The sequence below is a fragment of the Bombina bombina genome, chromosome 3 (genome assembly GCF_027579735.1).
Source record: "Bombina bombina isolate aBomBom1 chromosome 3, aBomBom1.pri, whole genome shotgun sequence".
Classification (NCBI taxonomy): Eukaryota; Metazoa; Chordata; class Amphibia; order Anura; family Bombinatoridae; genus Bombina; species Bombina bombina.
Window position 1 is genome coordinate 136532764 of NC_069501.1, and position 18488 is coordinate 136551251.

The 18488-nt window shown below is 38.2% G+C and overlaps 1 protein-coding gene across 1 annotated transcript in view; it reads right to left on the minus strand.

The window, feature by feature from the left end:
* Positions 1-316: 316 nt before the first annotated feature.
* The window catches only part of LOC128652248 (junctional adhesion molecule B-like), a 228236-nt gene continuing 210064 nt past the window's right edge, over positions 317-18488 (minus strand). Inside the window, exons 6-8 of the mRNA XM_053705185.1 lie at positions 18246-18348; positions 556-663; positions 317-348 (exon numbers count right to left, since the gene is read on the minus strand). Coding sequence (XP_053561160.1) covers positions 317-348; positions 556-663; positions 18246-18348 — 243 coding nt within the window. The remainder of the gene's footprint in view (positions 349-555; positions 664-18245; positions 18349-18488) is intronic.

An 18488-nucleotide genomic window follows, 5' to 3' on the forward strand; every position in this document is an offset into this window, starting at 1 on the left:
TAAAAAAAAATGCTGATTGCACAATTTTATTATATTTTAATGTGTTCCCAATTATTTATTATACCTGCTGTGGTTGTATTACTTGTTTACTCCTTTACCTTTATTTTTGTCATTATAATAGCTGTTTTTGATGTAATATACATTTAAATGCTTCAGTAATAGATACAGAAAAGCTATGTAAACAGCAGACATCAGAAGAAATCTACCTCCCAATGGGAGATGGAAGAGAGAGCCTAGTCCTTTTTAAAGGGTGTTGCTGCACCAGCTTTAAATGCAATGAACTCTTATCTGCTGCTTATCTGAGTGCACTATCCCTTTAAGTATTCAGTATTCCCAGGAACACTATACCTTTAAAGGGATAGAGAGGTCAAAATTGAAATGTGCAGAGTTTGTTATCACTGTTCACCAGAGGCATACGCACCTATTAATGTTAGAAGCAATGTGTGTATTTTACACAATATGTTATAGTAAACTGTTTATGTAATCTCCTATTTAACAAGCATACACACATAGCTTACAATACATAAATTATATTTAAAGCAATATATTACTTACTTGAGAAGCAACCTCTTTTATGTGCATAGAAAATTCCAAGTCCACAGAGTAAAATCACAAGCGTTACAACCACCACTCCAGCTATAATTGCAGCTATATTCAGGTCATCTGCAAAACAGAGTGATATACAACATTTAAAGGGACATTATAATACATTATTTCTTAATTACATCCTGAATAAAACTACTTTTGTACTTATACTTGGAGAGGCATGTCTCCCTCCACCTATAGAATTTTATAGAGTTGTCCTTACTGGCCAATGAGATATCAGTACTTGACATCCCTTGTGCACAACTATGTACTTCATGATACTTCTAATATCATTGGAATGTAAAATATTTATAGTAAATACATAGTAAAACATATTAAAAATATTAAAAATTTATATTTTTTTTCATGTTTAAATGAGGCTCTAAAGTGTATATACTGTATATGTATATATACATATACATATATACGTGTGTATATGTGTACACATAAATACAGATTTAAACACATGTATTTACACACACACACACACACATATATATATATATATATATATATATATATATATATATACACACATATATATATATATATATATATATATATATTTAATTATAAACAAATAAAATAGACCACTATTTAGCCAGCACCAAACTGTTACTCATTAAGTATATAATAAAACCAAAAGTATAGAAGCGAAAAAGCAAACACTGATATTAAATGTTTAATTATACATAAATGGCAACATAAAGAGCACACAGGCTGCAGCAGTGTGGGGCAGAGTATACGTGCATCATAAGCATCAATAGTATTGACAACACAGCGGACAGTTTGTTCAGTAGTGTCCATATATCAGACCCACAGTTCAAGAGTAGGAACACCCCTCAGGATGTTTAATCCACATTTATTGGTAGCCGATAGTGGTGTCGTGATTTATAGTGCAGGAGTAGCACAGACATACATACCCTAACCCTTCTTCCCATGAACATTCAACCTTAGCTTAATCTTTTGTATACGACCCAGTAAAGGAACATTATGGGAGACTAACATCAAACAGCCCATGACCTATCGTGGAGTGCAGGTAGTGACAGCCTAACATAACGGACACTACTAAAGGTAACCACTTTAATTACCCTACGAACCCCCCCACCACAATAAAACCAGTAGATTAAAAACACAAACCAATATATTAAAGATGCAGTATTATAGTATCATTATATAGAGAAGGGAACTTTTATTGCCTGCTAATTAAGTTGTTGTTTTAATAAAGTTTCATGTAAACTCCTTTGTAGCCAATATACCATAAATTGTGTACCTCAGTCAAATCTAATGGAATGTAAATCATAAAGAAAATGTTTATAAGGTTCACATTTCTTTTTATTAAAAAACTAAATCTTTATAAAACCAAGTGGGCAACATTCACTAATGTTTCTCTCCTGCCTCTAGAGTTTCGCCAGTCTCTCCTGTTTGGTGAATGTACTACTGTGACAAATCAAAGCTTTTCAACGTCACAATAGAGGGGTGTGGACATGAAGGGGTTAATAGCACACAGCTCTGGTTCTCTTAACCTTGTAACTCTACAAAAGGACCTTAAAAGGGACACAACATTAACCCCCTAAATCCTGTCCACACTGCTCTAATTAACAATTTCTGCCACCACCAAAACTTCTAAATTAAAGGGGCGTTTTGGGACCCCCAAAAAACTCACACAATTTAACAATTAAGTAACATGCCTTTAACCTTGTCTCAACGGGAGTGTGAATTCAGATATTAGAGCCCAAAGACAAAATGATATTTTCTATGTGTTTAATAGCAAAAATATCAATACAGGTTACACAGTGCAAATTATAAAGACATTCAAAATAACATACAGTTACAAAGTTACAATTCTTTAAAAAGAAAAAAGGACCTTAAAAGGGACACCACATTAAGCCCCAAATCCTGTCCACACTGCTCTAATTAACAATTTCTGCCACCATCAAAACTTCTAAATTAAAGGGGCATTTTGGGACCCCCAAAAACTCACACAATTTAACAATTAGGTAACATGCCTTTAACCTTGTCTCAACGGGAGTGTGAATTCAGATATTAGAGCCCAAAGACAAAATTATATTTTCTATGTGTTAATAGCAAAAATATCAATACAGGTTACACAGTGCAAATAAACATACAGTTACAAAGTTACAATTCTTTAAAAAGAAAATGGGACATTAAAAAAATAGAAACACAATATCCAATTTATTAACAAGTTCCTTTAGATTTGTGGAGAACTGCTGCATATGATGTTAGTGGCTTGGGTCCCAGGGCAATTCTACCCAAAAGTCTTTCTGTTGCATACACTTAAACTAAACTTTCTTTGTCTTGTCAAAGACACTGCCCTGGTTATAATTTACAATGAGGATAGCCAATGCAACAAGTCTTAGCTCTCAGTATCAGTCTCCAAGTGAGGGGCGTTTTGCATTCCTACACACAGTTACACAAAGAATACCACCTCAAATTTGTGACAGGCTAAGGAGGGGGGAAGGAGGGGGGGTCTCAGCTTACAGCTTTTCTGAAAACAGATTTCACACAAAGAAAAAACAATTCACATTAACCCTTTCCAGGCTAAGACCACAATACCACCTCTGCCAGGTAGCCAATCCAGGTATCATCTACTTCACATAATTGTATCATGACAACTACATATAATATAACATCTTGCATAAAGATTTCAGAGCATGGAGAAATGTTTTTCCTGGTAAAGTGCTGCCCAGTTGTGTTTGTCTTCAAACTACTTGAGACAAAATGGGACATTCTGATTTGAAATGGTAAAATAAAATCACCTGAAAATCAATCATTCAGTTAGGTTGAAATTTAAAAACTTATAAGACAGATAAGAACTAGAAGGCGCAATGGGTCTGTCCATTTTTCCTACTGAAGTGTAGGCTTAAATGGTCAGTGAACATCTTGATATAATATATAACCCGTTTAATTATGCATTATTTACTTATTACTTATTTTGCCTTCTTTTCATGCAATTTAAAGGGACAGTCAAGTCAAAATTAAACTTTCATGATTCAGATAGGACATGCAATTTTAAATAACTTTCCAATTTACTTTTAGCATCAAATTTGCTATGCTCTCTTGGTATTCTTAGTTGAAAGCTAAACCTAGGTTGGCCTATAAACGGATTTCTACGCACTTGAAGGCCGCCTCTTATCTCAGTGCATTTTGATAGCTTTTCACAGCTAGACAGTGCTAGTTCACGTGTGCCACATTGATAATGAGTCAGCGCCTATTGGCTCAAACGCAAGTCTGTCAAAAGAAATGGGATAAAGGGGCAGTCTGCAGAGGCTTAGATAAAAGGTCATCACAGTGGTAAAAAGTATATTAATATAACAGTGTTGGTTATGCAAAATTGGGGATTGGATAATAAAGGGATTATCTATCTTTTAAAACAGTAACAATTCTGGAGTAGACTGACCCCACCAACATAATGACAGTTTCTAGCCTTACCTACTCCAGTATCAAATTGGGATTGGCTCCTTAAAATAAGACAAGTTGTGGGTGGAGTTTGGATATAGAAAAGCAATAGCAGCAAATAAACGCCTAGATTACGAGTCTTGCGTTAGCCTTAAAAAGCAGCGTTGAGAGGTCCCATCGCTGCTTTTTAACACCCGCTGGTATTACGAGTCTTGAAAAGACAGGCTCAACGCTCTCACTTTTTTGGCCAGACTCGAAAATACCGCAAATCCATTTACGTCAATTGCATATCCTATATTTTCAACGGGACTTGCATAGCGCCGGTATTACGAGTCTGACCAAAAGTGAGCGGTAAACCCTCTCCTGTCAAGCCTGGTACTGCATTTAAAAGTCAGTAGTTAAGAGTTTTACAGTACAACGCCGTAGCATCAAACTCTTAACTAAAGTGCGAAAAAGTACACTAACACCCATAAACTACCTATTAACCCCTAAACCGAGGCCCCCCCCACATCGCAAACACTAAAATAAATTTTTTAACCCCTAATCTGCCGAACCAGACATCGCCGCCACTATAAAATATATTAACCCCTAAACCGCCGCACTCCCGCCTTGCAAACATTAGTTACATTTTATTAACCCCTAATCTGCCATCACTAACATCGCTGACACCTACCTACATTTATTAACCCCTAATCTGCCGCCCCCAACTTCGCCGCAACTATATTAAATGTATTAACCCCTAAACCCAACCCTAATACCCCCTAACTTAAATATAATTTAAATAAATCTAAATAAATTTACTATAATTAGCTAAATTATTCCTATTTAAAACTAAATACTTACCTATACAATAAACCCTAAGATAGCTACAATATAACTAATAGTTACATTGTATCTAGCTTAGGATTTATTTTTATTTTACAGGCAACTTTGTATTTATTTTAACTAGGTACAATAGTTATTAAATAGTTATTAACTATTAGGAATCAATGGGGCTGCATTAGGAGCTTTACGCTGCTTTTTTGCAGGTGTTAGGTCTTTTTTCAGCCGGCTCTCCCCCACTGATTCCTATGGGGAAATCGTGCATGTGCACGTTTTGCCAGATCACCGCTACCGTAAGCAGCGCTGGTATCGAGGTTAGATGTGGAGCTAAATTTTGCTCTTCTACTTTTCTGCGGCTAACGCCGGGTTTGTAAAAACCTGTAATACCAGCGCTGTCTGTAAGTAAGCGGTGAGCATAAACTGCTCGTTAGCACAGCACACCATTACCGACAAACTCATAATCTAGCCAAAAGTTTTTTAAAATATTTACACTTGGTGCATATATTATTCTATAGCAAGACAACAGACATAACTTGTAAATACAAGGGGGCCGATTTATCAATGTCTGGTGGACATGATCTGCTGTAGCGTATCATGTCCGCCCGACAGCTGTCGGCATTTATCATTGCACAAGTAGTTCACCAGAACTGCTTGTGCAATGCATCCCTCTGCAAATTCACGGCCGCTAGCAGGGGTTGTCAATCAACCCAATCGTACACGATCGGGAGGATTCATGTCCGCAGCCTCAGAGGCAGCAGACGAGTTAAGGAGCAGCGGTCTTAAGACTGCTGCTTCTTAACTCCTGTATTTGGCCCAATTCTGGCCATGATAAATCGGCCCCAAGGTGTTTAGTGTCTTTTTATTTAGGGAAGCCTAATTCATATCTAGACATTCTTAAATTCACATAAAAGGGTTTTTATTTTTGCCACCAATGTTGGAAGTGTATCCCATCAATTAAACACTAAGAGCCAGATTACCAATGGAGCGGTATTTAACATTCCTGATCGCGCTCTAACTCTGCTAGAAGCAAGCTTTTTAAAAGTTTTCACTAATGCGCTAACGCGATGCATGCAAAAAAACTAAAGTTAGAATAGCACAAACGCGTTAACTTATTCACCCATAGAAGTTAAAGGAGCAAAAAAAAGTGGAAAAAAACTAAAACCCTACTCACACAAACCTGATCACATATTCCCAAGTGCGCAAACCTGACATGAAAATATGAATATTTCACATTCCAATGTTTTTCACATAGCAGAATATATTCTATTTATTCATAAACACATATTTCAATATATATATCTGTTGCTATTTTGGTACACTATATAGCTATACATATGTATCTATATGATTATATATAGGAATATCTTTTAAAAAATACATGGAACATATTCTGCTATGTGCAAAACATTGGAATGTGAAATATGTACAGTAAATACATAGTTAAAACCTTTATTAAATATGAATATTTCATAAATATACTTTTACATGTTTTAATATACTTGACTGGAAAGGGCTCCAATGCACATATATATGTCTATATACTGTATGTATACAAATGTTTTTATGTGTATATATGTCTGTAAATATATATATATATATATATATATACACATATGTACACACATATAAGTATATATATATATATATATATATATATATATCCATGTATACATATTTAGACATGTATATGTATGTATCTCTATGTTAAAGTCCTTTGTCTGCCTTTTTTTCTAACACCTCCGACCTTATATCTTTGAGCCCTAATAACTTATTTGTGCAATATTTTTTTTAAATAATTTTATTAGTTATTATTCAATTTATTTTTGATGTATACAGTGACACTTTTTTGTTTTGCAAAACAGTTAACCAGAGCTGTGAGGTTTGTGTATCTTAACTTCAATTGCGCTCATGCGATCCCATTTACTTTAAACTTGTAATACGAGCAAATAACCTGACATACGCAAACACCCGCGATAAGCGCCTTTGTTGCTTACATGTAACTGTTAGCGCTTCACTCGTAATCTGTCCCTAAGTGCTTTTGTAAATTATGCCTGTAACTACCTCCCTCTGATTGAGATGATATCCCCTTTTTTCAAGTATTGCTCTTTTTGTTAAAAATACTTTTAGACTCTGTTTAATCGTAAATTGAATTGACAGTTTCTATTACATATCACTTCTGTCCCATCTTGCCTCTACATTTTCAAGGTATAATCTAACTTGAATGTCCCTTTAAAACAGGGCTTGACAAATCCCAACAGAGAAGCAATTGTTATCCCTTGTCCTTGTTTTTTTAAAAGATTATATATATATATATATATATATATATATATATATATATATATATATATATATATATATATATATATATACAGTATATATATATATATATATATACACACACACACAAATCATTGTTTAAAAGATTTTATATATATATACAGTGGGGAAAAAAAAGTATTTAGTCGGCCACCAATTGTGCAAGTTCTCCCACTTAAGAAGATGAGAGAAGCCTGTAATTTTCATCATAGGTATACCTCAACTATGAGAGACAAAATGTGGAAACAAATCCAGACAATCACATTGTCTGATTTGGAAAGAATTTATTTGCAAATTATGGTGGAAAATAAGTATTTGGTCACCTACAAACAAGCAAGATTTCTGGCTCTCACAGACCTGTATCTTCTTCTTTAAGAGGCTCCTCTGTCTTCCACTCATTACCTGTATTAATGGCACCTGTTTGAACTTGTTATCAGTATAAAAGACACATGTCCACAACCTCAAACAGTCACACTCCAAACTCCACTATGGTGAAGACCAAAGAGATGTCGAAGGACACCAGAAACAAAATAGTAGACCTGCACCAGGCTGGGAAGACTGAATCTGCAATAGGCAAGCAGCTTGGTGTGACGAAATCAACTGTGGGAGCAATAATTAGAAAATGGAAGACATACAAGACCACTGACAATTTCCCTCAATCTGGGGCTCCACGCAAGATCTCACCCCGTGGGGTCAAAATGATCACAAAAACGGTGAGCAAACATCCCAGAACCACACTGGGGGACCTAGTGAATGACCTGCAGAGAGCTGGGACCAACGTAACAAAGGTTACCATCAGTAACACACTACGCCGCCAGGGACTCAGATCCTGAAGTATGCTAGAGAGCATTTGGATGATCCAGAAGTGGATTTAGAGAATGTCATATGGTCAGATGAAACCAAAGTAGAACTGTTTGGTCGTAACACAACTCGTTGTGTTCGGAGGAGAGAGAATGCCATACCTACTGTGAAGCATGGGGGTGGCAACATCATGCTTTGGGGTTGTTTCTCTGCAAAGGGAACAGGACGACTGATCCGTGTACATGAAAGAATGAATGGGGCCATGTATCATGAGATTTTGAGTGCAAACCTCCTTCCATCAGCAAAGGCATTGAAGATGAAAAGTGGCTGGGTCTTTCAGCATGACAATGATCCCAAACACATCGCCCGGGCAACGAAGGAGTGGCTTCGTAAGAAGCATTTCAAGGTTCTGGAGTGGCCTAGCCAGTCTCCAGATCTCAACCCCATAGAAAACATTTGGAGGGAGTTGAAAGTCCGTGTTGCCCAGCGACAGCCCCAAAACATCACTGCTCTAGAGGAGATCTGCATGCAGGAATGGGCCAACATACCAGCAACAGTGTGTGACAACCTTGTGAAGACTTATAGAAAACGTTTGACCTCTGTCATTGCCAACAAAGGATATATAACAAAGTATTGAGATGAACTTTTGATATTGACCAAATACTTATTTTCCACCATAATTTGCAAATAAATTCTTTCCAAATCAGACAATGTGAGTGTCTGGATTTGTTTCCACTTTTTGTCTCTCATAGTTGAGGTATACCGATGATTAAAATTACAGACCTCTCTCATCTTCTTAAGTGGGAGAACTTGCACAATTGGTGGCTGACTAAATACTTTTTTGCCCCACTGTATATACACATACACACACACAAATCATTGTTTAAAAGATTGTCCCTTTAAAATGTGTATCAATGTTCTCAGCTCTCAGATATAAATTTATCAAGCCCTGCACAAAGATAATCCTTCATGCTGTAGGTTCACCAAGCCACCTGGCACCAGTTGAAGAATATAAAGGAAATAACTCACTTGTTAAAAGCACTTCTGTCTCCAAATCTTGTAAGATCCATGAAAGGTAAACATAAGACCAAGAAAAAATTGATTTTGCTGAAGCAAGTTATTCTAACCATATATTTTCTTCATCATCTGCCGTTCTCTTCCTTTACAGCATAGTTATTTGTCACATGCAATACTAACAGAGCATAAATTGGAATAGGAAAATGCTCTAATCATGCGTTAAAGCATTTTCTTAATGCACTATTGCTTAAAGGGACATAAAACCCAAATGTTTTCTTTCATGATTTAGATAGAACATAACATTTTAAACAATTTTCGAATTTACTTTTATTATATTTTCTTAGTTTTCTTGTTATCCTTAATTGAAAAGCAGAAATGTTAGCTCAAGAGTGTGCATGTGTCTGCAGCACTAGATGGCAGCAGCTTTATAACAATGTTATACATTAGAAAGAATACTAGATGGCAGCAGCTTTATAACAATGTTATATATTAGCAAGAGCACTAGATGGCAGCAGCTTTATAACAATGTTATACGTTAGCAAGAGCACTAGATGGCAGCAGCTTTATAACAATGTTATACATTAGCAAGAGCACTAGATGGCAGCAGCTTTATAACAATGTTATACATTAGCAAGAGCACTAGATGGCAGCAGCTTTATAACAATGTTATACATTAGCAAGAGCACTAGATGGCAGCAGCTTTATAACAATGTTATACATTAGCAAGAGCACTAGATGGCAGCAGCTTTATAACAATGTTATACATTAGCAAGAGCACTAGATGGCAGCAGTTTTATAACAATGTTATAGATTAGCAAGAGCACTAGATGGCAGCAGCTTTATAACAATGTTATACATTAGCAGGAGCACTATATGTCAGCAGCTTTATAACAATGTTATACATTAGCAGGAGCACTATATGTCAGCAGCTTTATAACAATGTTATACATTAGCAGGAGCACTATATGTCAGCAGCTTTATAACAATGTTATACATTAGCAGGAGCACTAGATGGCAGCAGCTTTATAACAATGTTATACATTAGCAAGAGCACTAGATGGCAGCAGCTTTATAACAATGTTATACATTAGCAGGAGCACTATATGTCAGCAGCTTTATAACAATGTTATACATTAGCAGGAGCACTAGATGGCAGCAGCTTTATAACAATGTTATACATTAGCAGGAGCACTAGATGGCAGCAGCTTTATAACAATGTTATACATTAGCAAGAGCATTAGATGGCAGCAGCTTTATAACAATGTTATACATTAGCAAGAGCACTAGATGGCAGCAGCTTTATAACAATGTTATACATTAGCAAGAGCACTAGATGGCAGCAGCTTTATAACAATGTTATACATTAGCAGGAGCACTAGATGGCAGCAGCTTTATAACAATGTTATACATTAGCAGGAGCACTAGATGGCAGCAGCTTTATAACAATGTTATACATTAGCAAGAGCAGTAGATGGCAGCAGCTTTATAACAATGTTATACATTCACAAGAGCACTAGATGGCAGCAGTTTATAACAATGTTATACATTAGCAAGAGCACTAGATGGCAGCAGCTTTATAACAATGTTATACATTAGCAAGAGCACTAGATGGCAGCAGCTTTATAACAATGTTATACATTAGCAAGAGCACTAGATGGCAGCAGTTTTATAACAATGTTATACATTAGCAAGAGCACTAGATGGCAGCAGCTTTATAACAATGTTATACATTAGCAGGAGCACTAGATGGCAGCAGCTTTATAACAATGTTATACATTAGCAAGAGCACTAGATGGCAGCAGCTTTATAACAATGTTATACATTAGCAAGAGCACTAGATGGCAGCAGCTTTATAACAATGTTATACATTAGCAAGAGCACTAGATGGTAGCAGCTTTATAACAATGTTATACATTAGCAAGAGCACTAGATGGCAGCAGTTTTATAACAATGTTATACATTAGCAAGAGCACTAGATGGCAGCAGCTTTATAACAATGTTATACATTAGCAAGAGCACTAGATGGCAGCAGCTTTATAACAATGTTATACATTAGCAAGAGCACTAGATGGCAGCACTATTTCCTCTCATGTAGTGCTCTAGGAATGTGCACGCTACCTACCTAGGTATCCCTTCAACAAAGAATAACATGAGAATGAAATAAATTTGATAATAGAAGTAAATTGGAATTTTTTTAAAAATTGTATTCTCTATCTGAACCATAAAAAAAAATGTTGAGTTTAATATCCCTTTAACTATTATATCTATTTGTTTAAAAGGGGCAGTAAGGCAACATGGTTATTTATGTACCAGAAATTAATCACTGCCTTTCAAAGCAATCTGCAAAAAAAAGTGTTTTAAAGCCATTTAAAATTGTTATATTGTTAGAAAACTATGAGTTATTTTGCAGGCTTGAGACACACCACTTGAATGGTGTTTATCTTACCTCCTTTGTTGTGTCCAATTATAAAAAAATATATACAAGGTCCTGCACATATCATACATTCACTGTACAGCATTAAAGGGACAGTCTAGTCAAAAATAAACTGTCATGATTCAGATAGGGTATGTCATTTTAAACAACTTTACTTTTATCAACAAATTTGCTTTGTTCTCTTGGTATTCTTAGTTGAAAGCTAAACCTAGGTAGGATAATATGCTAATTTCAAAGCCCTTGAAGACCGCCTCTTATCGGAATGCATTTAAAAAAAAAATCACAAATAGAGGGCGTTAGTTCATGTGTGCCTTATAGATAACATTGTGCTCACACCCTTGGAGTTACAGAGGAGTCAGCACTGATTGGCTAAAATGTAAAACAACAGAAATAAGGGGGCAGAGGCTTAAATACAAGGAAATTACAGAGGTAAAAAGTGTATTAATATAATAGTGTTAGTTATGCAAAACTGGGGAATAGATAATAAAGGGATTATCTATCTTTTTAAACAATAACAATTCTGGTGTAGACTGTCCCTTTAAGGTCATCGTTCTGCATTTCATAGAATGCACTTCATCCTTTATAAGGAAAGTGTAAACACTGCAATTTTATGGTGAATAAAACTTTGAGTTTAATGTATCTTTAAAGTAAATTTAGGATTGGCAAAACGTTGCTGATACTGAGATGAACACAACTGGCTGCTATGCACATATGCCGCTCATGATACGCTCACCAGCTGTGTTCAACTCTTGAATAGGATAGTATTGTTACTATGGAGTGGACTTTGACTATGCTCTTAACCCCTTTTTGGGGTTAAACACAAAGTTTTAGACAAGCAATAGTGCAAAAAGAAAATTGTCTCCTACTTTATGTCTTATGTAAAAACATAATTTATGCTTACCTGATAAATTTATTTCTCTTGTAGTGTATCCAGTCCACAGATCATCCATTACTTGTGGGATATTCTCCTTCCCAACAGGAAGTTGAAAGGAGGATCACCCACAGCACAGCTGCTATATAGCTCCTCCCCTAACTGTCATATCCAGTCATTCGACCGAAAACAAACAGAGAAAGGAGAAACCATAGGGTGCAGTGGTGAATATAGTTTAATTAAAATTTAGACCTGCCTTAAAAGGATAGGGCGGGCCGTGGACTGGATACACTACAAGAGAAATAAATTTATCAGGTAAGCATAAATTATGTTTTCTCTTGTTAAGTGTATCCAGTCCACGGATCATCCATTACTTGTGGGATACCAATACCAAAGCTAAAGTACACGGATGATGGGAGGGACAAGGCAGGATTAAGCGGAAGGAACCACTGCCTGAAGAACCTTTCTCCCAAACACAGCCTCTGAAGAAGCAAAAGTATCAAATTTGTAAAATTTTGAAAAAGTGTGAAGCAAAGACCAAGTCGCAGCCTTGCAAATCTGTTAAACAGAGGCCTCATTTTTGAAGGCCCAGGTGGAAGCCACAGCTCTAGTAGAATGAGCTGTAATCCTTTCAGGGGGCTGCTGTCCAGCAGTCTCATAGGCTAGGCTTATTACACTCCGAAGCCAAAAGGAAAGAGAGGTTGCCGAAGCTTTTTGACCTCTCCTCTGTCCAGAGTAAACGACAAACAGGAAAGATGTTTGACGAAAATCCTTAGTAGCTTGTAAGTAAAACTTCAAGGCACGGACTACGTCCAGATTATGTAAAAGACGTTCCTTCTTTGAAGAAGGATTAGGGCACAACGATGGAACAACAATCTCTTTATTGATATTCTTGTTAGAAACCACCTTAGGTAAAAACCCAGGTTTGGTACGCAGAACTACCTTATCTGAATGAAAAATCAGATAGGGAGAATCACATTGTAAGGCAGATAGCTTAGAGACTCTCCGAGCCGAGGAAATAGCCATCAAAAACAGAACTTTCCAAGATAAAAGTTTAATATCAATGGAATGAAGGGGTTCAAACGGAACTCCTTGAAGAACCTTAAGAACCAAGTTTAAGCTCCACGGGTGAGCAACAGGTTTAAACACAGGCTTAAATCTAACCAAAGCCTGGCAAAATGCCTGGACGTCTGGAACCTCTGCCAGACGCTTGTGCAAAAGAATAGACAGAGCAGAAATCTGTCCCTTTAAGGAACTAGCTGATAATCCTTTGTCCAAGCCCTCTTGGAGAAAAGACAATATTCTAGGAATCCTAACTTTACTCCATGAGTAAGTCTTGGATTCACACCAATAAAGATATTTACTCCATATCTTGTGGTATATTTTACTGGTAACAGGCTTTCGTGCCTGTATTAAAGTATCAATGAATCAAGCGTTCAATCTCCATGCAGTCAGTCTCAGAGAAATTAGATTTGGATGATTGAAAGGACCTTGTATCAGAAGGTCCTGTCTTAGAGGCAGAGTCCATGGAGGAAAGGATGACATGTCCACTAGGTCTGCATACCAAGTCCTGCGTGGCCACGCAGGTGCTATCAGAATCACCGATGCTCTCTCCTGTTTGATTTTGTCAATCAGTCGAGGGAGCAGAGGAAACGGTGGAAACACATAAGCCAGGATGAAGAACCAAGGCGCTGCTAGCGCATCTATCAGCGTCGCTTCTGGGTCCCTGGACCTGGATCCGTAACAAGGAAGCTTGGCGTTCTGGCGAGACGCCATGAGATCCAACTCTGGTTTGCCCCAACGATGAATCAACTGAGCAAACACCTCCGGATGGAGTTCCCACTCCCCCGGATGGAAAGTCTGATGACTTAGAAAATCCGCCTCCCAGTTCTCCACGCCTGGGATATGGATTGCTGACAGGTGGCAAGAGTGGTACTCTGCCCAGCGAATAATTTTTGAGACTTCTAACATCGCTAGGGAACTCCTGGTTCCCCCTTGATGGTTGATGTAAGCCACAGTCGTGATGTTGTCCGACTGAAATCTGATGAACCTCAGTGTTGCTAACTGAGGCCAAGCCAGAAGAGTATTGAATATCGCTCTTAACTCCAGAATATTTATTGGAAGGAGTTTCTCCTCCTGAGTCCACGATCCCTGTGCCTTCAGGGAATTTCAGACTGCACCCCAACCTAGAAGGCTGACATCTGTTGTTACAATTGTCCAATCTGGCCTGCGAAAGGTCATACCCTTGGACAGGTGTACCCGAGACAACCACCAGAGAAGAGAATCTCTGGTCTCTTGATCCAGATTTAGCAGAGGGGACAAATCTGTGTAATCCCCATTCCACTGACTCAGCATGCATAATTGCAGCGGTCTGAGATGAAGGCGCGCAAATGGCACTATGTCCATTGCCGCTACCATTAAGCCGATTACCTCCATACACTGAGCTACCGAAGGGCGCGGAATGGAGTGAAGAACACGGCAAGCATTTAGAAGTTTTGATAACCTGGACTCCATCAGGTAAATTTTCATTTCTACAGAATCTATAAGAGTCCCTAAGAAGGAGACTCTTGTGAGTGGGGATAGATAACTTTTTTCTCGTTCACTTTCCACCCGTGCAACCTCAGAAATGCCAGAACTATCTCTGTATGAGACTTGGCAACTTGAAAGCTTGATGTCTGTATCAGGATGTCGTCTAGATACGGAGCCACCGCTATGCCTCGCGGTCTTAGAACCGCCAGAAGTGAGCCCAGAACCTTTGTAAAGATTCTCGGGGCTGTAGCCAACCCGAAGGGAAGAGCTACAAATTGGTAATGCCTGTCTAGAAAGGCAAACCTTAGAAACCAATGATGATCTTTGTGAATCGGTATATGAAGGTAGGCATCCTTTAAGTCCACTGTGGTCATGTACTGACCTTCTTGGATCATGGGTAGGATGGTCCGAATAGTTTCCATTTTGAAAGATGGAACTCTGAGGAATTTGTTTAAGATCTTTAGATCCAAAATTGGTCTGAAGGTTCCCTCTTTTTTGGGAACCACAAACAGATTTGAATAAAAACCCTGTCCTTGTTCCGTCCACGGAACTGGATGGATCACTCTCATAACTAGGAGGTCTTGCACACAACGTAGGAATGCCTCTTTCTTTATCTGATTTGCAGATAGCCTTGCAAGATGAAATCTCCCTTGTGGAGGGGAAGCTTTGAAGTCCAGAACATATCCCTGAGATATGATCTCCAACGCCCAGGGATCCTGAACATCTCTTGCCCACGCCTGGGCGAAGAGAGAAAGTCTGCCCCCTTCTAGATCCGTCGCCGGATAGGGGGCCGTTCCTTCATGCTGTCTTAGAGGCAGCAGCAGGCTTTCTGGCCTGCTTGCCTTTGTTCCAGGACTGGTTAGGTTTCCAGGCCTGGTTAGTTTGAGCAAAAGTTCCCTCTTGTTTTGAAGTGGAGGAAGTTGATGCTGCACCTGCCTTGAAATTTCGAAAGGCACGAAAATTAGACTGTTTGGCCTTTGCTTTGGCCCTGTCCTGAGGAAGGGTGTGACCCTTACCTCCAGTAATGTCAGCAATCATTTCCTTCAAACCAGGCCAGAATAAGGTCTGCCCCTTGAAAGGAATGTTGAGTAATTTAGACTTCGAAGTCACGTCAGCTGACCAGGATTTAAGCCATAGCGCCCTACGCGCTTGGATGGCGAATCCGGAATTCTTAGCCGTTAGTATAGTCAAATGAACAATGGCATCAGAAACAAATGAGTTAGCTAGCTTAAGTGTTCTAAGCTTGTCAATAATTTCAGTCAATGGAGCTGTATGGATGGCCTCTTCCAGGGCCTCAAACCAGAATGCCGCCGCGGCCGTGACAGGCGCAATGCATGCAAGGGGCTGTAAAATAAAACCTTGTTGAACAAACATTTTCTTAAGGTAACCCTCCAATTTTTTATCCATTGGATCTGAAAAAGCACAACTGTCCTCAACCGGGATAGTAGTACGCTTTGCTAAAGTAGAAACTGCTCCCTCCACCTTAGGGACCGTCTGCCATAAGTACCGTGTAGTGGCGTCTATTGGAAACATTTTTCTAAATATAGGAGGTGGGGAAAAAGGCACCCCCGGTCTATCCCACTCCTTGCTAATAATTTCTGTAAGCCTTTTAGGTATAGGAAAAACATCAGTACACACCGGTACCGCATAGTATTTATCCATCCTACACAATTTCTCTGGTACTGCAACTGTGTTACAGTCATTCAGAGCAGCCAATACCTCCCCAAGCAACACACGGAGGTTCTCAAGCTTAAATTTAACATTAGAAATCTCTGAATCAGGTTTCCCCGAATCAGAGATGTCACCCACAGACTGAAGCTCTCCGTCCTCATGATCTGCATATTGTGACGCAGTATCAGACATGGCCCTTACAGCATCTGCGTGCTCTGTATTTCTCCTAACCCCAGAGCAATCGCGCTTGCCTCTTAATTCAGGCAACCTGGATAATACCTCTGACAGGGTATTATTCATGATTGCAGCCATGTCCTGCAAGGTAATCGCTATGGGCGTCCCTGATGTAATTGGCGCCATATTAGCGTGCATCCCCTGAGCGGGAGGCGAAGGGTCTGACACGTGGGGAGAGTTAGTCGGCATAACTTCCCCCTCGTCAGAATCTTCTGGTGATATTTCTTTTATAGTTAAAGACTGATCTTTACTGTTTAAGGTGAAATCAATACATTTAATACACATTCTCCTATGGGGCTCCACCATGGCTTTCAAACATAATGAACAAGTAGTTTCCTCTGTGTCAGACATGTTTAAACAGACTAGCAATGAGACTAGCAAGCTTGGAAAACACTTTAAACAAGTTTACAAGCAATATAAAAAACGTTACTGCACCTTTAAGAAACACACATTTTGTCAAAATTTGAAATAACAGTGAAAAAAGGCAGTTACACTAACAAAATTTTTACAGTGTATGTAACAAGTTAGCAGAGCATTGCACCCACTTGCAAATGGATGATTAACCCCTTAATACCCAAAACTGAATAATAAAAGACAAAAAAACGTTTTTTTTTTTTTTTTTTTTTTTTTTAAAACAGTCACAACAACTGCCACAGCTCTACTGTGGCTTTTAACCTCCCTCAAAAACGACTTTGAAGCCTTTTGAGCCCTCCAGAGATGTCCTGGATCATGCAGAGGGAAGCTGAATGTCTCTGTCAGTATTTTTAGCTGCACAGAAAAGCACTAAAAAAGGCCCCTCCCACTCATATTACAACAGTGGAAAGCCTAAGGAAACTGTTACTAGGCAAAATTCAAGCCAGCCATGTGGAAAAAAACTAGGCCCCAATAAGTTTTATCACCATATACATATAAAAACGATTAAACATGCCAGCAAACGTTTTATATTACATTTTTATAAGAGTATGTATCTCTGTTAATAAGCCTGATACCAGTCGCTATAACTGCATTTAAGGCTTTACTTACATTAGTTCGGTATCAGCAGCATTTTCTAGCAAATTCCATCCCTAGAAAAATATTAACTGCACATACCTTATTGCAGGAAAACCTGCACGCCATTCCCTCTCTGAAGTTACCTCACTCCTCAGAATATGTGAGAACAGCCATGGATCTTAGTTACTTCTGCTAAGATCATAGAAAACGCAGGCAGATTCTTCTTCTAAATACTGCCTGAGATAAACAGTACACTCCGGCACCATTTAAAAATAACAAACTTTTGATTGAAGAATAAACTAAGTATAAAACACCACACTCCTCTTACGACCTCCATCTTGGTTGAGGCTTGCAAGAGAATGACTGGGTATGAAAGTTAGGGGAGGAGCTATATAGCAGCTCTGCTGTGGGTGATCCTCTTGCAACTTCCTGTTGGGAAGGAGAATATCCCACAAGTAATGGATGATCCGTGGACCAAGAGAAATATGATTTATTCCAACATGTTCAAAATAATTACAGCTGTGTTAGTAATATCATGCGCTGTTATATACTTACCAACTTGCATACTTTTTGCAACACATCGCTGAGTCTTTCCAATCCCATTGCTGGCTTCACAGTAATATTCCCCTGTATCCATTTTGGCAACAGTACTGAATTGCTGGTTAGAAAGAGAAAATACATTATTATTAAACACATGTGTTATAAAATCTAAACAGATTGATAAAATTCAGCTAAAGTATTTCATGGTAATTAAATATAGAAATATTGACTGTAACATTTCTTTGACCTACTTATGGG